This window comes from Callithrix jacchus, chromosome 5 (genome assembly GCF_049354715.1).
Source record: "Callithrix jacchus isolate 240 chromosome 5, calJac240_pri, whole genome shotgun sequence".
NCBI lineage: Eukaryota > Metazoa > Chordata > Mammalia > Primates > Cebidae > Callithrix > Callithrix jacchus.
Genome location: NC_133506.1, coordinates 101,039,297 through 101,064,392, shown reverse-complemented (window position 1 = coordinate 101,064,392; position 25,096 = coordinate 101,039,297). Strand labels below are relative to the sequence as shown.

The following is a 25,096-nucleotide window of genomic DNA, read 5'->3' as shown; positions in this document are numbered from 1 at the left end:
CCTGTTGCCATGTCAGATGTGCCTTTCGCCTTCCGTCATGACTGTGAGGCTTCCCTGGCCACGGGGAACTGTGAGTCCATTAGACCTCTTTTTTTTTTTTTTTTGTAAATTACCCAGTATCGGGTATGTCTTTATCAGCAGTGTGAAAGTGGACTAATACAGGTGGGAAGTCCTGCTTGTCCTCCTCCTGAGGTTCTGAACATGGCTAAGCCCAGATTCCTCTCCCCACCCTGCCATCAGTAAGCACCAGAAATGAGTTCAGGAAAGGGGCGAGACAGTCTTCACAATCACCCCTGCAGGTCACAGAAGCAGCTGCCTCAGTGATGAGGCTGTTTTTGTGCTTGACATTAGGGCAGCCCTGGTTGGTCTTCTCCTTCTGCTGACTCCCATCAGGGATTTTTTTGGGGAGATTTGGGGGCTCACTTCAATTCCACAAACACCATCTGAACCCCTACACTGTCTTGAGCACTGGGTCAGGTCTGTCTCAGTCCCAGAGACAGACACAGAACAAGCAAAGGTGTGGAAGTGAAGAACCCATTGTCTTTAATAGTGAAGAAGGGAGACGTGACTTCCTAAAATCAAGAGCGGGACATCCCAGTGGTGCAGTCCAGAAACTGAAGGCATTGAGTAGGGAAGAGGGGAATGTGATTTTAGGTGCTAAGGAACAGTTAAAAAACAGCTGTCAATCTAATGCAACTAATCAATTCAATTCAAATTAATTGAATCTCATCTAATCCACGGAGCTAATTAAATCCATCCTACATGGATGGAGGAATAGCATGGTGACTGGCACTGCTAGAACCTATGCCCTGCCCTCTTCAATGGGGAACTGTGGTCTCTAACCCCAGGTAATTAAAAAAAAAAATCTAACTACAAAAACAGACAAAAATCTTTCAAACTTTGCTTATGGTACAATTCCTTGAAAGCCTTTTCTATAAAGTCCAGAACCTTTCTAAATGCAGCATACGCAGTATCTCAGGTATGTCTCCCAAATCTAATTAGGTGGAAATGACTGGAAACCATCTCTGGTTGCTTTTCCAAAAAGGGAAGCTTCTGAGCCATAGGCCTTTCACTATGTCCCTGCAAGTGCTGGGAGCAGAAGTAGGGTCAGCTGAAGGCTGTCCACGAAGGAAGGTGTTACAGGGGCAGTCCAGGGAGGAGGCTCTCCCTGGCTACACGGAGCAGGCCTGACCCCTCCTCCTTTATGTGAGCCTGTCTGTCTATTAGAAGTTGGGTCCAAATCATAAAACATTGTTGTAAATAGCTGCATTATGCATGTCCTTAAAAATTGTACAATTAATATATGAATACCTAAATTCATACTTATAAATATGCCAGGGACCCAGTAAAAGTGAAGACTCTTCCTTCACACTCATTGTGTTGTCTTCCTCTGAGCAGCTCTCCATATGGGAGGCACCACGCTAGATTTTTTCTGTGTGCTGATAAGCACACGTGCACGTATATAGTTTAGGGTGTACATATTTTTCTTACAAACAGAACCACGTTGCATGTATTGTTCTGCAACTTGCCTTTTTCACCTACCAATATGTCTTAGAAATTTTCCCCAAGGGATCTCCAAATCTTCCTTACCCCGTTTAATTGTTGCAGGGGGTCAGGGTGGGGGGGAAATGCATAGGCGTTTTTCCTCCTCAATTTAATCATCCTTCTATTGATGAACACTGGTGTGTACATTTCTGCTCATACAAACAGTGCTGCAGGAAAGATCTCTATCTGTGTTGCTTGATGTACATGAATGTGTATTTCTTTAAGGCAGATTCTGAAAAGTAAAACTGCCAGGTTGAAGGGAATGCATGCTTTTTTATTTTATGGATGTGTGCTACATTCCCACCCATCTCCCCAGCTCAGAGCCTCTACCAGTTTATATTCTCCTCAACAGCTGCTCCAGCTGCCCTCTCTAAGAGATGGGTGGCTTCTTTGCTGAGAGGCAGCTCTCCTTCTGCTTGTCCCCTCTGTGGTTCCCTTGGCTTTCCTACAGACCTTGGCCCAAGGCCATCTTCCTGTCCTTTGTCACCCAAATGCATCAAAGGCCCCTTTTTACGGACTCTGAGTGCTATCTCAAAACACATAGCACATAAATCGGGGAGTGATGGACTCTCATTTCAGAGTGATTTCTTCTTCCACAAGAAGATCTGCTTCAGGGTTTGGAGCAGTCAAAGAACCAATATTGATTATGCCTGTCATTTATTCATTCATTGGTTTACAGTGTTAGGCATGTGTGAGCTGCTTCAGAACGTTTGCCTTCAAAGGGTATTCTCTCATTGGGTGGAGCAAGACATGCAAATACCTTATGTTATTAGCTAAATTTATATTCATAGACATTTGACTGCTATTAAAACATTTTAATTACTCAAAGAGAGAGAGAAAGGGAGAGAGAGAGAGGAAGAGAGAGAAAGATCTCAACAGGTGAGGGACCAGAGGTGTTCTGGGGATGCAGCAGTCTAACAGATAAGCACTATGATTTAGTAGCCCACAGAGAATGATTACTGGGGCTGTCCAGCCCGTTTGTTGCAACATAAACAAATGCGGGGACTTCTCCAGCTGTGAAGGCTGGGCAATAGTTGTTTTCAAGCATGAAGGAGGAGAGAACAGGAAAGAGATGTCTTTTTCAGGCTCCTCCTTCCCTTACCCTTGCCAAGGGAGTGTGGCAGTCAGTAAGACTGTTCATATTCAGTCATTCATTATACTTGATATTTCTAAAAGACGTGTTGGTGATTCTTTAAACTTCAAAGTTGCCAAGAAAAAGATACAACAGCTTTTAGCCTATGCATGGAAGTGTCCTCTATAGGCCATTTTCCTCACTTTAAAGAAAAAGAAATCAAGACCACACTGGAGTTCAGGCAGTGAGCTGCCTGTGAATCAAAAGATAATGTGGCATTGGGCAGCAGGACCCAACCAAGGCATGGTCTGATTTATTAACTTGTCTCCTGAGTAAGATAAAGTAGGTGAGTCAATAGACATCAGGGTTCCTTTCCTCTTCCTGGGTCCAAGGAGGAAATAAGCCACTGAGAGATAAGCAGCCAGCCTTTGATGGCAGATCCAGTGCAGAGCCGGTGCAGGAGCAGCTGGTTCTCCCTGGCGATGCTAGTGAGGGTGGGCACCATCAAGGGTCTGCTCCGTGGACCCAGGCTGGGGCTGCCATGTCAGCACCATTTCTAGTTTATCCTTTCTTCCATGGGTCTCAATAAAAAGACTCGTTTTTTAGTTCCTAGTGTTAAAAGAGTATTTAAGTTATACCAGATCTGAAGGTTAAGCAGAACTTAAATGGACTGTAAGCCCTCAGAAGTCACTGCACAATATGTCATCTATCCATCCATTCATCTAAGAATTGTAAGCCTAATCTTTTCCCTTAAGAAGCTTACAGTATACTGGGGGCATATTACCAGACAGATAATAGCTCTTCTATTTTGTTGATTGATTTTGAAGAAATGGGGTCTTGCTATGTTGCCCAGGCTGGTCTCCAACTCCTCATCCTCCCTCTTCAGCTTCCCAGAGTGCTGGGATTACAAGCATGAGCCACCACACCCAGCCAGCTATCCATGTTTGATTGATTGATTGATTGGCTGCCTCTCCTGCTGGCCTGTAAGCTCTGAGAAGAACCAGGTTAGTCTTGTCCACTGGTAACCTAACACCTAACACAGTGCCTGGCACACAGTAGGTGATCAATAAATGTCAATATGAGATGATCAGGGAGTAGGGCAGGAAGGAGGCTCAAGGCCTATATAGGGCAGCATGTAGATGAGAGGGGGCTGTGTGCCAGAGGGCAGTGAGATATAACCATTGGGAAAGGTGATGGAAGGAACCAGGAGGTACAATTTGGGCTTTATTTCATGGGTTGGGCAAGACATTAATGGGTCTCAAGCAGGCTGTGACATGATAAAGTCCTCTCTCTCACATTTATTTTTTCATTCATTTCATTCAATACAATTTATTGAACATCTTCTATATGTAAGGCACCACGTAAAATGCTGCAATATAAAGAACAGAAGTAGGATAGAATCACATCCCCAAAGAGTTCCCAGTCTGGCGGGGGAGATAGATAAGTAAACAGATGGTTATAATGTGTACATTTTATGCTAGAGATTTCTACATAATACTCTGGCATGGCCTACGTTTGCACTGAATCTTGGAGGAAGGACACATACAAGTGAGGTGATGAAAGGGTGGGAAGGGTGTTGCTGGCAGAAGGAGCGAGGAGAGAGTGCGCGAGGCTGGGAGGAGGGCTCTGTTTAATATCGCCGGGGCATTGTGTGGGAGGCTGGGGGAGTAGAGTGAGAGGCCACTGCAAAGGGAGGTAGGAGCCAGACTGGGGAGGTCTGAGAAGAAATTCTTGGACTTCATCCTGTGGTTCATGAAGGAGGGAGATGAGCAGGGCTGTAGTTTAGAACGGTCATGTTGATGCAGAGAATGTGTTGGGGAGGGGACAGAGTGAGCACTGGGGAGGCCAGTGAGGCAGCTGTTGTTCTTATCTGGGCAAAAAAACATAAGGAGCTGAACTAAAGTAGTGTCTGGGGTGGGGGATAGTAAGAGCTAGCATCAATTGGGCACTCACTGTATGCCAACTGTTCTGTGGGTATTACATGTATGAACCCACTTAGTTGTCCAGTCACCCTCTGATGTAGGAACCATCATTATCCCCATTTTGCAGATGAAGAGAATGAGGTACAAGGTTCCACAGCTAGCAAATGGGGATTTGCACTCCAGCCATTTACAGAATTTTGAATCTAGGGGAGCATCAATTATCGGGTGCAGGTGTGGGGACAGGGAGAGGATGAATTTAGTTCTGCCCTTTGATTTGGGAAGTCCATGGGACTCCAAGAGAGAGTTCTGCAGCCCGTGGAATGTCAGGTCTAGAGCTCAAGAAAGAGGTCCGGGTGGGGGTGGCAGTCTGGGAATTATGGGAAAGGATACTGTAGCCTGGAAGGGGACGATACAGCCACCTGGTGAGCCACTTGGCAAGGGATGGCAGGGGAGAAATGCTTACAAAGGGGGCCAAGACAGAGTGGGCAGGGAGGTGAGAGGAAGCCGGGCAGGAGTGAAGAGGTGTGTCCCAGGGAGGGCATGGTCCACTGTCCACATGCTGCTGAGAAGCCAGATGGGATAGACTGAGGTGTGTCCCTGTCAATAAAGGTTGGGTTTAGCCAGGGAGATCTCTTGGGCAACTTTGACACAGAAAAGTTTCAGTGGAGTGCTATAGGCAGGCTGGCAAGAGAAAGGGAAATGAAGAAGCAGGGACAAGCAAGTACTGCAGGCCCCCCTTATCCATGGGAATACGTTCCAAGACCCCAGTGAATGCCTGAAACTGCAGATAGTACCCAACCCTATGTGTATCATGTTTTTTTCCTATACATACATACATTCCTCTGATAAAGTTTAATTTATAAATTAGGCACAGTAAGAGATAAACAAAAATAACAACAAAATAGAACAATTATAACAATATGCTGGGCATCATGACTCTTGCTCCTTGGGGGCCACGATTAAGTAAAATAAGGGTGACTTGAATATAAGCACTGCCATACCTTGATGGTAAATCTGATCACTGAGGTGACTGCTAAGTGACCAGCAGGTGGGCGGTGTATGTATGCAGCATGGATATGCTGGACAAAGGGCTGATTCATGTCCTGGGTGGGATGAAGTGGGATCCTGCGAGGTTTTCTCATACTACTCAGAATGGTGCACAACGGAAAACGTATTATTTCTGGAATTTTCCATGTAATATTTTCAGGCTGCAGTTGACTGTGGGTAACTGACATTGGGGACTGACTAGATAGAGTTTTTCTTGGTTACTGTTTGTTAGGAAGGCAAGGAGAGGAAAAGACTGTAAGGTAGTGGGGAGGTATAAGATAAAGAATAAGTTTATTCCCTCCTAAGACTGGAGTATATTTTTATGGGATTCAGTTTTGGGTTCCCCAAACAGAGCCAAGCACAATACCTAGCTCATCCTAGCCAATCCGCAATTCTTTTAAGAATCCTTCTCATTACTATCTCATCCTCTGCCACCAACTCCACCTTGAGAAAATCAAGCTCATATTGTGCAGCAAAAAATGGTGAAAACTTGACTCTTGACAAATAGTCTGGGGATCTGAAGATATTTCTACTTTAGAGGCTGAGTGGCAACAAGTGATTAAGTAGCTAAGCTAGTGGATGCTTAATTGATTCTTATTCTTGGGCTATTCATAGGAAGCAGTGTAATCTGTTGATGGTGAAGGGAATGTCTACACAGTGAGCCATCTCACCTCCTGGCACCTCTCCAGTGCTTTGATGGGGTGGAAATGGATGCTTCCATATTTATGTGGCTCCAGCTTTAGCCATTTGGAAGTCACTAAAGGCATGTGTAATAAATTCTCTCTTCTGTCTTGAAAAAAAAAAAAAAAACCAACTGGGCTAACTTCCATTTCTAATGGGGCCTGTGAAACATGGATATTAAGGACCATGGATCTGGCTGTCAAATTGACAAATGAGTCTTCCCTTTTGAAGGGCACTTAGGAAGTTATATTTGGAAGCTTTAGAGGAGTTGTTGAAAGCAGGCAGTGGGCATCCCAACAAGCTGCTGGGCCTTTTTATTTAGGGGTGCGGTGAGGGATACTGTTTCTTCTTGTAAGCCATGGTGGGATTCCCTCCAAGTGGTGGAAATGTGGCCAACTTACACCAAAGGCAGAGGCTTAGGCTTCTGCAAGAGCCAGCTTGTCCTGCCAAAGACCTAACTAGGACTGGCAAGACCTAAATATTCTTATTTGCCTTTATTATAGTCTAAACAGGCTAGAGAGGCAGCGGTTAGATGCAAGGTGTTGTGTGATGTTAGGCAACTTCAGAGCACTTTAGATACAGCTTAAGTGAGCAACCAATATAAAGTCTAGGTTGTGGAATGAAACCCTTCTTGTTCCTGACGGTTTCCAGCTGGTAGTAAAAGAAGATCTTGGTCAGAGTGGGCTGCCTGTGGGGAGTGATGTCCACTCTGGCTCCTCAAGTTGTTTCTGAGGCTGTCAAATATAAACCCAGGGCCATGATTTCCAGGAAATTTCCTGAACAATGAGGTTGGTGGGCCAACTGATTGCCCAGAATCTCCAGATTCATTCCCAAGACCCCCAAGAAGTACAAGCAAGGTGGCTGAATAAACATTTGATGAATACATGGATCAACACTTAGAAAACAAGAATCACCACCAGGCTCTTTGAAGAGAGGGTGGGAGATGATCAAAGGCTTCTGATATCAAATCATGACTTGGAAGGCCAGGCATGGTGGCTCATACCTATAATCTCAGCATTTTGGGAGGCAGAGGCGGGGGTGGATCACTTGAGGCTGGGAGTTCAAGACTGGTCTGGCCAAAGTGGCGAAACCACGTCTCTACTGAAAATACAAAAATTAGCTGGGTGTGGCGGCACAAGCCTGTAATTCCAGCTACTCCAGAGGCTGAGGCATGAGATTTGCTTGAACTCTTGAGCCAAGATCGCACCACTGCACTCCAGCCTAGGCGACAGAGCGAGACTGTCTCCAAAAATCAATCAGTCATGATTTGGAATCCCACAAGCATTAGCAATCACCTTAGATTAGAAGCAAAGAGTCTGATTGGTGATGTCAACGTTGAAGGCAGCTTGGTGCTGTCCCCATACTGTCTGAATATCCCAGCTTTGCACTTTCACATGTATTTACTCAATCCTTTAATTTTCCCTGAATTCCAGAATTCTGTGCTGACTCTCTCATCTGTTCATCTACTCTCATCTACACAGATGGCTTCCAGATCTGTACTCCTAGCCCTGACCCCTTTCATGAGCTTTTTCTTTGATTAGGGTGTCTAAGCCAGAAATGATACAAATACAACATCCATCACAGCCTTGCTTCACAGCCTTAGGGAGGAGGGCACTCAGCGCAACTCTTTAATGGGACATTTAGCAGAGGTGAGTTGGGGAGGCAGAGGGGAGCATTAGAATATAATACTGGATTGATCATCCATTTGTTCTTCCAATAACTCACACTTATGGAGCTTATCTATAAGCCTGGCACTGGGGCCACAGAATCCAAAAGACACAATCCTTCCCCTCAGAGAGCTCCCAGTCTTTAAGAGACAAGGGCTAAGAGAGGTGAAAGAAGGCAGCTCTGGAGAGGTAGGTGTCAGGAGCAGTGATCCACAGGAAATAAGCCCACACAGGGAGTGTTATCTCCTTAGGAGTGTGATAAAAAATGCCAAATCCCCCACTTCATTCTGTGAGTGCTCCAAGACAGGGGCCAGGTCTTGCTTATCTTAATTTTCCCAGCACATACGGTGCTCAGTGAATATTTGCTGAGGGAATAAATGAATGTACAAAATGTTGTATGGAGCAGCTAACTATTCCTTGGAAGGTGGCAGGATAAGACAGTGAAGGTCTTTTTAAAGGCCATGACCTTTGGATGGCATCTGGAAGTGTGAATAGGCCTTTGCCAGGTAGATGAGACAAGGAAGGGCAGAGGGAACAGAGGGAACACATGCACAGAGGCAGCTATCAAAGAGCACAGGGTGTTTGGTGGATGTTTCTGCATCATTGGGATGTAGGGTCCATGCTAGTCAACCACAGGCAGATGAGGAGGCTGAAGAGGTGAGCAGAGGCCAGGCTGGGTAGGGATTCCAGAGCCATTCTAAGGGATTTAGATTTTTGTAAGTTACAGAAAGCCCTGGAGTGTAAGGGTGTTAAGTTGGGTAGTGCTATGACCACTGTGGATGTGGGTTGAGGAAGGGGTACTACCAAGGAGGGTGGCCAGAGCCTTTCTTCTAGAGTTTTAGGCTACTCCACCCCAGATCCTGCTTCTCACTAGCAGGAGCCCACGTTCTGCCTTCCAGAGCTGGGGAGGGCAGTTATCTCACATCCTTGTCCTAATTTACCTTATAAGCATCCCATGCCAGCTGGCAGAGCAGGCAGTGGGTACAGAACTGCTATCAGCCAAACTTTCTAGTGATCCCTGTGTCCTTGAGTGAGCAGGGGCAGGACTCTCAGGTGGTGAATGCTAGAGGCTATTTGAGGTCATCTCATGGAATCCTCTCATTTTACGGATGAAAAAACTGCGTCCCAGAGAAGGCAGCAATCTATCCAAAGTCCCATGACACAGCAGGACTACAATCCAGGGCTCTGGGCTCCCAGGCTGATTTGTTCTCCACAGTACCAAGTAGCCTTATTTCTTTGGGCTTATGGTAGGAAAAGACCAGCCTGCCAGCCAGTCCCTCCCTGGATTAGCTCCCTGTGTGCTCTCTCCAGAGAGTCTTCCTGAGTTACAGCCATGCAGTGTGGCAGAGCAGAAAGAGCATGGGTGTGGGAACCTGGTAGATTTGGGCTTGAAGCCCAACTTTGCTGCTACCCTGGCTATGCAACCTTGAACAAGTTACTGAACTGTGCAGTTTTGTCATCTGTAAAGTGGAGATAGCCATGCCTCCCTTGCAGGGTTGTTGTGGGAGATTAAATGGGATACGGCATCTCAAGTGTCTCTACAGTATAATGCCTGGCAGGCAGCATGTGCTCTTTTGGTAGGAACTGTTCTTATTCTTCTACCGCTCCCTGGGTTCTATTTCTGCTTCCAGCATATTATCCCGCTGCCTGTCTCTTGTGGTGGTGGTGGTCCTGGGATTGTGCAGGGGCTTCCACAGCATCCGAGCTAACCAGGGCACTTCTCAAGGTTGTCTAGGAAGGCAGCCAAGGCATACCTTGGCTTATTTGTGTTTAGGGCAAATGTGGTTTAAGAAAGCAATCTTTGGACTGGGTTGTAGCCCAACAGTATATTCTTTAGGACAATAAAATAAATTTAAAAAGTTTGGAAGGCTGGGCGCGGTGGCTCACGCCTGTAATCCCAGCACTTTGGGAGGCCGAGGCGGGTGGATCACGAGGTCAAGAGATCGAGACCATCCTGGTCAACATGGTGAAACTAAAATACAAAAAATTAGCTGGGCATGGTGGCGCGTGCCTGTAATCCCAGCTACTCAGGAGGCTGAGGCAGGAGAATTGCCTGAACCCAGGAGGTGGAGGTTGCGGTGAGCTGAGATTGCGCCATTGCACTCCAGCCTGGGTAACACGAGCGAAACTCCATCTCAATTAAAAAAAAAAAGTTTGGAAAAGTGGTGTGTGTGTAATTGTGCATAGGTGGGATAATTTTCCCCATGCAAAAAGACTTTCCTATTTATACAAAGATTCAAGGTAGGATTCCTTTAAGTCACTAGTTCCTTTTAGGGATCTTACTCTGGAGTCAATTTTACTAGTATGATTCACACCAACCTTCCAGGAAAGGGCTTTCTGCTTCCTAATGTCTTATCACCCCTTTTCTTCCTGAAAAATCTCCTTAAACTTTGAGTTAAAGCAGTGGAATCTTGGATTGATAGCAACACAGCTGTCATATTTTATTGATATACCATATACTGTAAGATGCACCATGATTGTATGTATCACCAAGAAAGAGAAACAAACACTGCTTACACTGCTTATTGTAATTTTAAGATTTAATTGATTGTAAAATAAATCCTTATTTCAGAAATGTTAAAATGCTAACAAAAATATGCCTCTTTTTTTTGAGACAGAGTTTTGCTTTTGTTGCCCAGGCTGGAGTGCAATGGCATGATCTTGGATCACCGCAACGTCCGTCTCCTGGGTTCAAGCGATTCTCTTGCCTCAGCCTCCTGAGTAGCTGGGATTACAGGCATGCACCACCATGCCCAGCTAATTCTGTATTTTTAGTAGAGACAGGGTTTCTACATGTTGGTCAGGCTGGTCTCGAACTCCCGACCTCAGGTGATCTGCCTGCCTTAGCCTCCCAAAGTGTTTGGGTTACAGGAGTGAGCCACCACTCTTGGCCAAAAATATGTCTCTTAACAATCAATGAAATGAAGTGTTTAAGGACCAGGATCAACTGGATAGGTTTGCATACTTGCGGAATGAAAGCATACAGCTGGGACTAAATCCCCCAAATATACTTGCCTTAACATTATTTTTTCTTTTGTTAAAGAAACCGCCAACCTACAGGCTCTGTGAGAGCGGAGACTGGGTCTCTTTTGTTTACCACTGTATCTCCACCACTTCACTCATAGTAGCATTCAGCAAATATTTGCTGTAAGAATAAATAGAACAAAGCCACAATATGAAAGAGATGGAAAGCCCAGAAAAGAAAATAAATCATTTATAATTCCCCCACTGTGGGTATTTTGGCTGATTTCCTTCAAGTCTTATTTCCTATGAATATGCTCTTTTATATACATGTAAATATAAAGTATTATTAGATTTGGCTCTGGGATGTATTTTTGTATTTCTCTATTAATATAAATGCAACGATGAAATGAGATGATGCGGAAATGCTTTGAAGACTGTAAAATGTTTAACAAATATCTTATTAGTTATAATAATCATGAAAATATAGACATGAATGGGGCTGATTTTCTGAGAATACACTTCAAAGCTAACAACAAATTTGCCCTCCGAAGCTGGGAATATGTTCTGTTTCCTCATCCTACTCACCATGGGGAGTCCTTCTGTTTCGTATTAGGAAGGAAAAGAGAGACTTAAGGCTTCCTAGAAGTCATAGCTCCAACTTCCCACCCAGCCCAGAAATTTCTTCCATCTCACTAATGGAAGATCAGCTAGGGCATGGGGAGGTAAAAGCACATCTCTCAGGCTGAGGGAAAATAGCAGCCTATGGAGAGCTTCCTCCTCTCCACCCTTCACTAGCAGTGGGGAGAATTTCACATTGGGTTTCAAGGAATGCTGTTCACTTATTCTGCATGCTAATAACAATGTAGATAGCAGACAGTTGTTAACACAAGTAATTCAGGATAGCGGAGGTAGGTACATTCAACAAACCACAAAGTCAGATTTGCCTTGGACAACTAATTAAAAATTTACTTTTAGATAGTCACAGAATTTATATACATATTGATTTGTCTAACCTGTGCCTGGTTCTTTGAACTGATGTGGGTTTACTCATACTACAGAAGGGAGTGCTGACAGATTTTCTCTCCTTAACCAAACTCTAGCAGGCTCTTCTGAGCCCTCTTCTCTTCTAAGCTTCACCCTTTGTTGGCCTGTGAAGACTTGAACACTGACATAGTTTCTAACAGCTCAAGGTCACATCCCTAGAACTTCTCTATCCCCTCTTAAAGTGCCTGTCTGAGAAAACCTGAGGCTGCCAAGAGAATTTGCTGCTTGCTTCAGCCAACACCTGAAGATGGGGCCTCTGTATCCCAGTCTCTGTGGGAGGGTAGGAGTCTAACTTCAGTAGGCACCAGTTAGCAAACCCAGATGCATTTCACAGGGACCAGCCCCCAAGCCCGTTTCTGTTTTTCATGATTTTTTACTTTCTGACTCTGCTGTTTAAGCCCTTGCTGTTCCCTCTGCCTACTCCCCCATTCTCCCTTTAAAACACCCAGGCCCTCTCTATGAATTGGAGTTGAGTTCATACTGCACCCTCTTCCCTTTTGCAAAAGGATATCATTGATTAAAATCTACCCTCACCATATCAACCCACGTCCAGCTTTGTTTACTTTTGACAGTTCTCAAGAGCTCACGTAGGCTAGTAGCTCAGGCTCTCAGCTCACCTAGGCTGCCTGTCTGTCTGCATGCCTCTACTAAGTAATCCTTGTTCTCACTCTTCTTGACTCTCACATCCTTAGCCTTGAACTTTGCCCTGCCATCCTCGTGCTCTCCTTCTTTGTCCTCAAGGATATATTTTCCTGGCCATTTGGTTTCTACCTTGCATACCCTTGGATACCCCCTTTTCTTCTTGCACCACCTGTCTCAGTCTCTGGAAGCCCGTAGAGGCCAGGCTAAGCTTCTGGCACCTCCTGCCCCGGCATCAAAGCTGCAGCCCCATTCCCTATCTGCCGCAGTGAAGTTTGACCTTGGCCTTCACTAACTGCACAGGCATCGTGTACAGGGCACAGTTTGTGAGGACTATACCATCAGCATTTTCCCAGACAGTGAAAAATAATATAGTTTAACTTTTTTTTTTTTTTTTTTTTTTTGAGACACAGTCTGTCTCTGTCTCCTAGGCTGGAGGGCAGTGGTGCAATCTCAGCCCACTCTAGCCTTCTTTACCTCCCAGGCTCAAGTGATCCTCCCACCCCTACCACCAAAGTAGCTGGGATCAAAGCATGCGCCACCATGCCAGGCTGATTTTTTTTTTTTTTTTTTTGTAGAGATAAGTTCTCATGATGTTGCCCAGGCTGGTCTTGAACTTCTGGGCTCAAGGAATCCTCCTGCCTCGGCCTCCCAAAGTGCTGGGATTACAGGCAGGAACTGCTGTGCCTGGCCCTACAACCAGTTTTTAAGGCAGAATATCATTTTATAAAATGGCTAAACAGCTGTGATCAGTACCAGATAAAAGATGACATTTGAGCCAAATTTTAAAAGCAACCTGAGCTCTTCAGTTAAACGCATGCATCTTTCCTTGCTCCTCCATTGCGGTTCTCCCTGGGTCTCCCTTTCCCACACCCCAGAGTGGGTGCCTCCACTACTCACAGACTTAACTCTGCCTAAGGTCTTCACCAGAAACTTGTCTTAGATGATCTGGTTTAGGATTCCCTCCCAGTCACAGTCTCTCCAGCTTTTATTCTAGGAAAGCCAGGCAACAAGTATTCAGGAGATAAGAGAAAGAAAGAGTCCGTGTCTCTCCGCAGTCCTGCTTTGAGACTGCCTCCCTACTGAGAGTTTGCGAAGGTCTCCCTTTTGAGATGTAAGAATCGCTTCAGACGTGAGGCTGTGCCTGTCCTCCCTCCACCCACAGACAGAATTGATGCAGCAGTCCCAGCTGGGCGGGTGAGGTCCCCTCCCCAGTGCTATATCAAAGCAGGCAGGGGCCCACGTAACAAGGGCTCGCTCCACTTAAACCTCGTGATGGGAGAGGGACGCCTCCACCCCTTTTCTTCTTTCAGGCTGCTTTGAATTGTATTAACACAGTTATGACACACATCAAACCCTGTTTAGCAGTTTCCCTTAGCATCCTCTGGCCAAAAAAAATTTTTTTTTTTTTAAATTAACTTGTACAAAAAGTCAACTATGACAGAATGGTCTGGAAAAGAAAAAACCCAACCAGTTTGGTGAAAAGAAAAATGAGCTGGGTTTCCTTCACGCCCAATTTTAGAAACCAACAGGTGGTACAGAAAAACTGGTGAAGAAGGTGAGTGAACATCTTCCTCTAGTTTCACAGTAAAGCCCTTGACTGAGTGGGAATCCCATCTCTCTTCCTTGTGCCTCTGCAGGGGGTTGGGGGAGGCTGAGGACCATCAATTCTGGGAGCCCAGGGAACTTACCCTCTGCTCCTGTGTGGCCACAAAGGTCTGGAACCCTGGAGCCACCCCAAAGCCCAGCTCTTGGATGAAAGGTGGCTCAGACTGACTGTGGATCTGAACTTTCACTCCTGCTTCAAATGTCGTTTCCTCTGAAAGAACAAAGACGGACAGAGCCATGGGTCAGTAACAACAGATGCTCAGGGAGTCCTGGGATTGAAAAGCTCAAAGGGATGCTGAAAAGGTCCTGTGATAAGCAGAATAATGGCCCCCAAAGGTGTGCATGTCCCCACCTCCAAAAACTGTGACTACTTTACCTTACATGGCAAAAGGGACATTGCAGGTGTGATTCAGTTAAAACTCTTGAGCTAGAGAGACAATCCTAAATTATGCAGGCAGGACCCAATGTAATTGCGGAGATTCCTATGAAAAGGAGGCAGGAGGATCAGGGTCAGAGAGAGAATGGAAAAATGCTGTGCTGCTGGCTTTGAACAGAGGAAGGAGCCAGGAGCCCAGGGATGCAGGTAGCTTCTAGAATCAGGAAAAGGCGGGGGAATGATTTTTCCCCTAGAGCCGCCAAGAGGAACACAGCCCTGCCAAAAAGCTTGATTTTATTGAGCCTAGTGAAATCCATTTTGGACTCTGACCTCCACAATTTTAAGATAATGAATCTGTTGTTTTCAGTCACTAAATTTGTGGTAATCTGTTGCAACAGCAATGGGAAACTAATTCAGGTCACTTTGCCAGGCTAACTCGTTGCCTCAGTTGCCAAATCTGTAGAATGGGATTATGAGTCAAACTTCTTTATTTTATTGACTAACTTTTCTTCTGGGTCATAAGCCGAAGGTGAGAATATCAGGAGGAGGAAAACATGGTGATGCAGCAGTGAAAATGAAAATGCAGGGCTGGCCGGGCGCGGTGGCTCACACCTGTAATCCCAGCACTTTGGGAGGTCGAGGTGGGTGGCTCACCTGAGGTCAGGAGTTCGCGACCAGCCTGGCCAACATGGTGAAACCCTGTCTCTACTAAAAATACAAAAATTAGTCAGACGTGCTAGCAGGCGCCTGTAATCCCAGCTACTTGGGAGGTTGAGGCAGGAGCATTGCTTCTTGCACCAGGGAGGTGGAGGTTGCAGTGAGCTGAGATTGCGTCATTGCATTCCAGCCTGGGGGAAAAGAGCAAGACTTCCTCTCAAAAAAAAAAAAAGCAGGGCTTTCTTGTATGCCAAGGCGTTTGCCCCTTGGGGCTGCAATGGCCAACTAGAAGGGAAGCTTCCCCCCTTTTTTCCTTTGGCAGGAGAAATGGTTGTTGGCAGTGGGAGGTCGGGGGCAGTGCAGAGACTGGCTGATCCTAAATGTTTAGTGCTCACAACTGGTGGAGAATGAACTTATGGGACTGTATAAGCCTTTACCAGATCCCCCTCTCTGTCTTACCTTCTCCAAACAGTCTGTTGAATGAGCTTTCCAAAATGCAAAATGCATAACTCCCTCCCATGTTATCCTGGGGATAAGGACCCCAGGCTCCTTATCCAACCCTTCCCCAGCCTTGTTCGGAGCGGCCTCTGCCTCCTGGCACCATACAGGGCTGCCTGGATTGAGCATCTCCGGTTCCCACTCTGCACAAATGCACATGCATCTCCTTCTGCCCAGAATGTCTTTCTACCTTGTTCACCTGACCATCTTCCCACTTGTCAATGAAGATTCAGCTCCCCAACCCCATCCAAAGCAACTCTTTCTCTTGCTCTGTTGTATCTTCCACATCTGTCTACTGGAGCCCCTGCCATAGCATGTGGTGATGAGCCTTTAACTGTTTCTTCCAGGGGGCTGGAACATCCTGAGGCCAAGTTCTGGGCTGTCTCTCTGGACCTCAAAGGTCCTGCACAGGGCTGGGCATACAGCAGGCACTCAGGGGATGCCTAAAGAATGAGTAAGTGGGAGATTTATGGGTCAAACCTCAATCACTTATAAATGGGCAAGGCCAACCTGGAGTCCAAATCAAGGAATGTCCTCAAAGAAAAAAATGGGGAGAGAATGGATATGTGCAGGAATGAGAGAAAATAATGATAGGGTTGGGAGTCAAGGATGAAGAGAGGGAGGTCATGTCAGCACTCAGGCTGTGGCTTGGGGAGGGTTTGGGGACACACTAAATCTGGCACAGAAGAGAGTGGCTGAGAAGGAAGGGCTGGGGCCAGCCACCAGAAGGGCACAACCCATGGTAAATGTGGGGGCTATTGACTGAGGTAGGCACAGGGGTCTGGAGTAGGGTAAGACCTCCAAGGCCAGGGGCTACATGGAAAGGAAGGCCTAGTAGGCAGGCAGGGACCCAGGGAAGGGTAGGCAGGGCTTTCATCATCTAGACAAGGAGTCCAGTGGCTGACACGGGGTTTTAGGAAAAGAGACCCTCAGCCAAGAATCCTTTTGGATAGGTTCACGGAGTGGGAGAGAATCCAGGCAATCCACAAACACATCCCCCTTCCCTCCAGTAGAGTCAATTGTTCTGTGGTTTCTGTACAGCATCACCCCGTCCACTCCTATCCATATGCTCCTGGATGCCCGTGGTTTTGTGTCCATCTCTCCCATTGATGAATTCCTCAAGAGAGGAGATCATATTTTATTCAGTCCAGGGTCCCATCCCAGCACTTTGGGAGGCCAAAGTGGGTGAATCACCTGAGGTCAGGAGTTCGAGACCAGCCTGGCCAATATGGTGAATCCCTGTCTCTACAAAAAATACGAAAATTAGTGAACTGAGATCCCACCATTGCACTCCAGCCTGGGTGACAGAGTGAGACTGAAAAAAAAAAAAAAAGAAAGAGAGAAACTCTTTCTGAAATATGGGAACATTGCTATTATTTCTTATTTCCCCAAAGCATTTCCTGAGATGCTGCGTTGGAGTTCATAGAAACAGAAAGGAAGAACTGACCCTCTTAAGGACAAGACACAGAGCTGGATGCTTCACAACAGTCCACATATGTCCCCTCACTCACTGGACAGTTATGCATCAAAGGTGAGCACATGCCACTGGCCTTGGACGCTTGCCTGGCTGGCTTGGAGTTGTAACTAAATTATGTATATTTTCTGCATCACACTTAGCATGTGCATGAAGCTCATCTTCCCAGAATGAAGGAAGTCAGGTTGCTTCTGGCTGCTAAATGGATACCTGCCTCCAAGCGTGTTCCTGATTTATGGCATCATTGCTCCAGAGTCCTCGGGCACCTTTGGAGACCCCTATCCAGCACAGTGAAGCCAACAGCACAGTGAAACCTCTGTCCTCCTGGAGCTCATGTTCCGGCAGGGGAGGTGAACAACAAATAGGTACACGTGTCATGTCAGGCCAGTGCTGGCAGGTGCCAGGAGAAGTGACACAGAAGAGGCGCAGGGCAGGTGTGGCTCTCGGCTGGGAGTCAGGAAAGGCCTGTTCAGGGTGATGGTGTTTGTGTAGTAACCAGAATGAAGCGAGCAATGAGCCACGGGATGACCTGGGAGAAAGTGTTCCAGGTGGAGGGAAGAGCGAGTGCCAATGCTCTGAAACAGGTGTGCCCTGGGCCCACTTTGAGAACAGCAAGGAGGCCAGAGTGGCAGGGACATGGCCAGAGGCCAGCTGACCATTTCGTTAACTCCTCACAGTTACCCTTAGATGCAGGTGCCCCCATTTTATAGACAGGGAAACAGGCTCAGAGAGGTCAGCTGGCTCTAGCCACACAAAGCAGATCCAGAATCCAACCCTTGTCAGCTGGACTCCAAGGCCTGTGTTTTTGCCCCCGGCCACGTGCCCTCACCCACATACTGTGTGCTTTTCTAGCACCACTGACCACATCCTCATTGGTTTGGGTCTTTTGGGACTTTGCAGGGTGGGATCCTGAGCTGCTGAGGTTTGCATCCCATCTGGGTCATGGCGAACAACAATCTTGGCAGATGTGTGGTAAGCTTCAGCGTTTTCAGACTTAATCCTGTGGGCTCCTCCGAGCTGTCCTGAGGCAGGTGTCAATATCTCCATTTCATTACATTCTATTTTACTTTTTTACATCATGCTCATTTTGCAGATGAAGAAACCAAAGCTCATAGAAAGTAAAGGACACACACGGGGCCAGTGACTCATGGCTGCATAGAATTTTGGAGCTAGGAGACCCCTTGACAATTTAACTAACTTTTACCTTTTTAGGTGAGAAGGTAAAAGTTTTCACCTTTCAGGTGAGAAAATGGAAGGTTATAGAGAAGACAGTGGCCAAGAGCCACGTGGCAAGTGGCAGGTGGACAGTGGCTGAGATCCAGGTCTCTAGATTCCTCACCTTCCTCTGCCTTTTGTTAGTGGGCTAGAAGACACGTTGGTCCCAGATGACAAGCTGATGAAGTTCCAAGCTGGACAGGGAAGGATGGGGAGGAGAAGAGTTTACTTTGCAATGGGCTTAGTAGCCTTATTCTTTCATCTCAGAGTTTAGAAGCTCAGTGAGTGTGGGACAGTGATGGTAACAGGGAAGGACCAGAGTCCCAGCCCCAGCCTTGAGAGTCTGGTGGAAAGGGTCAGCTGATGCTGTTTGAAGTCAACCAGTGGTGTCATTTTAGACCCTGCTCCCCTGTGCACACCAGAGAAGTCCAGGGAAGCTCGAGGCCAGGGAAGAAAGGCAGAGAAGTGCATCAAGAACAACACAGGCTCTGAAATCACAGGGACCTGGGTTTGACTCTTAGCCTCACCATTTAATTGTTGTGTGACCTCGGGCAAGTTATATTGCCTCTCTGACCTATAGTTTCTTTTTTGTTCAAATAAAGTAGGGGCTGATCTCTCAGGTTACTTTTGGCTCTAAAATTCTATGAGCTGAGGGCTATATGCAAATGTCTTCACCTCACTGCATCTCATTTTAATCTCCTGAAAAATAGATTTTTAAAAAATGATGGGGTGTTCAGAGCTCACATCAAGTCAGAAGAGGCTGATTTTTCTAAAGACAGCACGAAGAATCCACAAATTGCTACTTATCTAAAATTGGGCAGTGTGCATCTTGTCCTTCCTTTCCAACCCTTCCCTGACAGATAGGCACAGTGAGGCAGCATCCCTAGTTAAGAAGATCCAAAATCAGCACAAAGATGGGGAAGCTCACGCTTGATTGCTCACAGGTGATATTTTGAAGCTAGGCAAGCTTATGGAGGAAGAAAAAATCAACATTGTGTCCCCACGTGGGATGGGCTGCAATTATGTCTCTTCTGGGTGGCAGTGTGATGCAGCAGCGTTCTCACCAATGGCTGGCGATCCAGGAAATGTTAGCAAGTGTCCACAAGAGTTTGGCGAAGGCTGCACACCTCAGCCCCTTCTGCAGAGCATGGAGCATACTAGTATGTTAAAGACCCTATGATGTCCTGCAGCAAAAACATGTTACACTTTGTTGATCAGAGTGTTACCCAAGGCAATCTTTTTATTTCTTTTTTCATTGTTAAGGAACGCTAGCTCTGCATAGAAAGAACAAAGGAGGATTAAATCAGATGTGGATTCAAATCCTATTCTAATACTTCTCAACCATGAGGTTGTGGGAAAGTCACTCAATGTCTCTGCTTACTGCATTTTTTTTTTGAGATGCAAATCTTGCTCTGTTACCCAGGCTGAGGTGCAATGGCGCGATCTCTGCTCACTGCAACCTCCGCCTTGGGTTCAAGCGACTCTCCTGCCTCAGCTCCCTGGCGCTAGCTAGTTTTTTTTTTTTTGTATTTTTAGTAGAGAGAGGGTTTCTCTCCATGTTGGCCAGGCTGGTCTCAAACTCCTGACCTCAGATGATCCACCTGCCTCGGCCTCCCAAAGTGCTGGGATTACAGGCGTGAGCCACTGTGCTCAGCCACTTACTAGATTTTAAAATGAGTTAATCTGTTAAATGACTAGAACTGCCGTGTCTACATCATACGAGTGTATGAATATCGGAGGATGGAATGCACTGTATAAGGAAAGCACACTTGTACACTGTGGGGTGATGTGGCCGTGTCTGGGAAGGGGATGGTTAATGTTAGTTCTTGGTTATGCAACTGAGAAATGTGGCTACACTTTCATTTCTGCTAAACAGAGTTCTTGCAAAACATATATTTGTGAAAGCACCGTGTGTGGAGTTGGGGCTAGTCTCATTACCAAAAGATTTATCTCAAGGATTCTTTAAATAATGAGTTTTCCTAGTGCATTCAGGCTCAGAGATTATAAATTACTTGATAAGAAGGTTGAAGATTCTGGGTGGGTAACTGGTGTTCAGGAGTTTATCACCCTTGAAAAGCCATCAGAAAATGTCTCAAATTGTAGGGAAAGTTGGTGAGTGATTAAGATTCGACTTGTAAAAATTCTGTGTACACACACCGATGGTGGAAGTTAGGTACAACCAGATTGCTGAATGGATTATGTATATAGATTGTGATGTAATTATAGAATTCAAAATCATCCAAAGCATTACTGGATTCATGGCAACCTTTTGTTATACGATATTCTCTCAGTGAAATAAAAAAGCACCAGAGCTTTCATGGGGTAATTTCTGAGAAATATTTTGATGTTAAGAAGACATCCTCATTCTTCCAAATGGTGGGAACAGTGGTCTGGATCAGAGCTTCTTATACTTGGATGTGCACACGAATCTCCCTGAGGATCTTGTTGCAACTCAGACTTGGGAGTGGGGGTAGGGGCGTGTCTAACAAGCTCCCAGGTGATGCTGATGCTGCTGGTCAGGGGACTTTAGCAGGACTCCCAGGAGAACATCTACGCTTTTGCAGAACACACAGGCCCCTGGTGATCTGGCCTCCACCTATCTCTCCAGCCCCAGGTCTCATCCTTACATGCAGATGCTCTTGCACCCTCTAGGCTGTTCTTGGTCTCTGCTCCTCATTCCTCTCCCTCTGCTTGGGACCTCAGCTCTCCAGGTCCTCAAAATTTCCTCTAACTCCCACACACTGCCCAGCAACCTGGCAAACAGACCTGAGACTAAAACCAAAGGTCAACTTCTCTCTAAAGCCTCCCTTTAGATACTCTTGTCTTCCCTTCTAGAACCAACTATTCCCTCCTAGGTTCTCAATCTATCCTCTCTCTATCATGGCATTTGAGGACAATCGTTGACATGTCCCCCAACCAGACTGGTCCTTAGACACTTTATACGAAAGCTGTTGGGTGAATGAATTTCTGTCTACCATCTAAGAAGAGCCCTTCAGATATTCCCTAGATTATAAACTCTTCAAAAATCTGGACTGGTCCCTTTATCTGTAGCACTTGAGGTGCCTGGCACACAGCAGGTGTGCAGTTGAGATTTACTAAATTGGGGACATGAGGTCTGAGGGTGGGGCTGTCTCATCTGCTTCCTAGCTGTTCTCCTTGGACCCTTGCGCTGGCTGGGAGTTTTAACTAGATCACATGTATTCTCTGCATCACACTTAACATGTACATTATGCACATCTTCCCAGAATGAAAACAGGCTGCTTCTGGCTGCTGAATGGATACCTGCCTCCAGTGGTGTTTCTGATTTATGGCATCATTTCTGCAGAGTCCTCAGACACCTGTGGAGACCCTGTATCCAGCACAGGCCCACTCTGAGAGGGAGCCTAGCATCTCAGCCGGCTGCTGCAGGTCCCTGTGCCCTGGACACTCAGGATTCAGGCCAGAGCCTGCTACTCTCATTCTGGGGAGGTCCTTAGGACCTGACACCATGACAAGAGGTTTTCCTGGGAGCAGAGATGTTGAAGAAACCATAGCAACCATCACCACCCACGTTTGTTCTGCCCCATTTGTAAACGGGGATGAGAAACGTGCTAGGCCTTCCAGCTATGCTAAAAATTTATGATGATTTTAATTTAATTATTATTTTTATCAAAGCAATATATGTACATAATTTAAAAAGCAAGTGGTATTGTAAGGCTTCTAATGAAAAGCAGCAGTTTCCTGCTCTACCTCTTCCTAGCCCCGAGTCCTGCTTCTCAGAAGCCACAACTCCCAACTGTTTAGCTGTTTCTTCTGGTGTTTACTTTCATATTTCCATGAATGTCAACTGCTGGAGAGTTACTTCTTGGTTTTAAAAAATTGTAGATACTGTCTACTGAATTCCTACCATGTAGGAGTCATCTACAATCATATTATGTTATCTACATGATTCCTACCTAATCACAGAAGACGGGAGGATGTAGGCTTCTTGGACGATGTGTTCTATGATGCTTCCTTTCCTTTCGCCCTCCAAGTATAATGATATGATATTTTGGTTAAATTGCTATTCAGCTTTTATACAACCATGACTCTGTAAATACTGTGCACAGCCTAGCCTAGCAGTACGTGATGTTATTTTTATCTCTTTCTTGTGAAACAAATGCTTTGTTTTGTTTTACCTTGCCTTTTCCTTGTTGGTTTGTTTGGCTTGCTAGTACCCTCACTAGAAATCCCAGACTCTATGGTAGAATGCCACAGAGTAAAATGCCTCTTAGCACAGCCAGCCAAACCCACAAGGGCCATGCCTTGTGGAGCCAACCTCTTCCTGCTCCAATTTGGATGGGTTGCTTTCTAGGCCTCCTACTCAACTGTCATCCCGGTTCTTCTCTTCATCCTCATCAGGAAATTCTCTTAGCCCAGATCTTTGTTTCTGGAATTTTATGCAATCCTTGACTAACTTTTTCATTCCCCAGTAACTTCCTGAAAAAGTCTACCTGGAAGACACATTTCTTGGGAAATCAAATTCTACCCTCACACTTCATTTGTAGTTTGCTGGGTATAGAAAATTACTGCTGGGTGTTGAGAAAAGAAAGCTTCCCCTCCAGAAATTGGAAAGCATTTTGCCATTGTCACTCGGCTTTGGCTGCTTCCATTGAGGGGCAACCATCACCACCTAGGCCATTCTCATTCCAGATCCCAGGTATGGGAATTTTTTTTTTTCTATCCAGAAACTTAAGATTTTTTTTTCTTTATTTCTGTTGGCCTGAATTTCACCAGGATGTGTCTTGGTCTTTTGTTTTTTTTTTTTCTTTTTCTGCTATTGCAGACAGGACTCGGTGAACTCTTTCCATCTGGGCAGTCATGCACTTCAGTTGGGCATTTTTGTTATATTAGTCCTTTGATAATGTCCTCTTCTCCATTCTCTTGCTTTTATTACTCTAGAACTCCTAGTTACAGGATGTTCTAGAGTAGCTTCCTGGATGGACCCTCTGATTTTCATATTTTTCTCTCACTTTCTACCTGTTCGTCTTTTTGTTTTACCTTTTTGGGAGATGTCCTCAGTTCCAATCCTTCTATGGATTAAAAAAAGTTTGTCGATTCCTCAAGGCCTTAGAAATAGAAATTCCATTTGACCCAGCAATCCCATTACTGGGTATATATCCAAAGGACTATAAATCATTCTACTATAAGGACACATGCACACGAATGTTCACTGCAGCACTGTTTACAATAGCAAAGACCTGGAATCAACCCAAATGCCCATTGATAATAGACTGGATTGGAAAAATGTGGCACATATACACCATGGAATATTATGCAACAATCAGGAATGATGAGTTTGTGTCGTTTGTAGGGACATGGATGAATCTGGAGAACATCATTCTCAGCAAACTGACACAAGAACAGAAAATGAAACACCGCATATTCTCACTCATGGGTGATGAAAAATGAGAACACATGGACACAGGGAGGAGAGTACTAAACACTGGGGTCTACTGGGGGGAAAAGGGGAGGGCCAGTGGGAGGGGGAGGTGGGGAGCCTGGAGAGAAATGCCAAATGTGGGTAAAGGGGAGAAAAAAAGCAAAACACACTGCCATGTGTGTACCTATGCAACTGTCTTGCATGTTCTGCTCATGTACCCCAAAACCTAAAATGCAATAAAAAATTAAAAAAAAAAGTTTGCAATCATATTTTAAATTTAATTTCTTCCTCTCTGAATGTTCCTTTTTAATAACATTCTGAGCTTGTGGTTATGGATGCAGGATCATCTCTTATCTCTCTTGAGAATTTTAATTAACATGTTTCGAAGTTTTCTCCTGCTTCCTTCATTTATTTTTTATTTATCAAATGCTTCTATAGTGTCTAATATTATCTAGACACTTTTCTAAGCACTTCATAAATATTAATGCACTTCAATCCTCCTAACAACCCTATAAATGTAGATAATATTATTATTTTCATTTTAGAAGTAACACAGTTCACACAGCTGGTAAGTGTCACAGCTGGGATTTGAACCCAAATAGCCTGGCTTTGTATCTTGTGCTGTTAGCCATTTTCTCTATTTCCTCAATGTTTCTTTGTGGTTTGATTGGGTTCCTTGCCTTCTAGTGGCTTCCCTCAAATGCCTGGCTCTTTGGCAGTTCATTTAGGAGTAAAAGGTCCGTAAAGGCTGTATTGCCTTTCCTTGTGTTGAGGGGGCACACATCAAGGGACTTCATTCTAGGGTGACCTAACTCAATCTTTTAAGGATTCCTGACTGTCTGTTGTCTGTGGGTCTTTTCTCTTGAGCTTGTCAGTTTCTCCAGGAAGGAATTCCCTGAAATTTCTGCTCAGGTATGGGTAGGGTAAATTAGTCTGGCTGAAGGTCTCACTACTCAGTAAGTAGAATTTCCCTCACCTCCTTGTTTTTCTGTATAGCACCTCACCCATGCCCTCAGCTGTACCTGATCTCTCCAAGCCCAGAGCCTGTGGCTGCTTCTGGCCATGGGAGGATGTCTGGGGGGGGCCTAATAGTTCCTTTTACAGACTTTCAGCTCCTCCTCCTCCTAGTTTTACCCCCAACTCTCAAATCTGTCTTCAGCAGTATCTTATACATCCAATTCTCTATCCTGTCTAGGGGATCTCAGATGATGTGTATTGGCTTTTGCTGGCTTCCCCAGTGCAGGCCCTCAGTTCTCAGCCTCGTCTAATCTGCCAAGTCAGTTGCC

The 25,096-nt window shown here is 45.5% G+C and overlaps 1 protein-coding gene across 4 annotated transcripts in view; it reads right to left on the bottom strand.

Annotated features, from left to right (window-relative positions):
• ASIC2 (acid sensing ion channel subunit 2) overlaps positions 1-25,096 on the bottom strand; it is a 1,111,991-nt gene that overhangs the window by 63,528 nt on the left and 1,023,367 nt on the right. For all 4 annotated transcript variants that reach the window (XM_078373846.1, XM_078373847.1, XM_054256136.2 and 1 more), the window contains exon 3: positions 14,273-14,400. In XM_078373846.1, the coding sequence (XP_078229972.1) occupies positions 14,273-14,400 (128 nt within the window). The remainder of the gene's footprint in view (positions 1-14,272; positions 14,401-25,096) is intronic.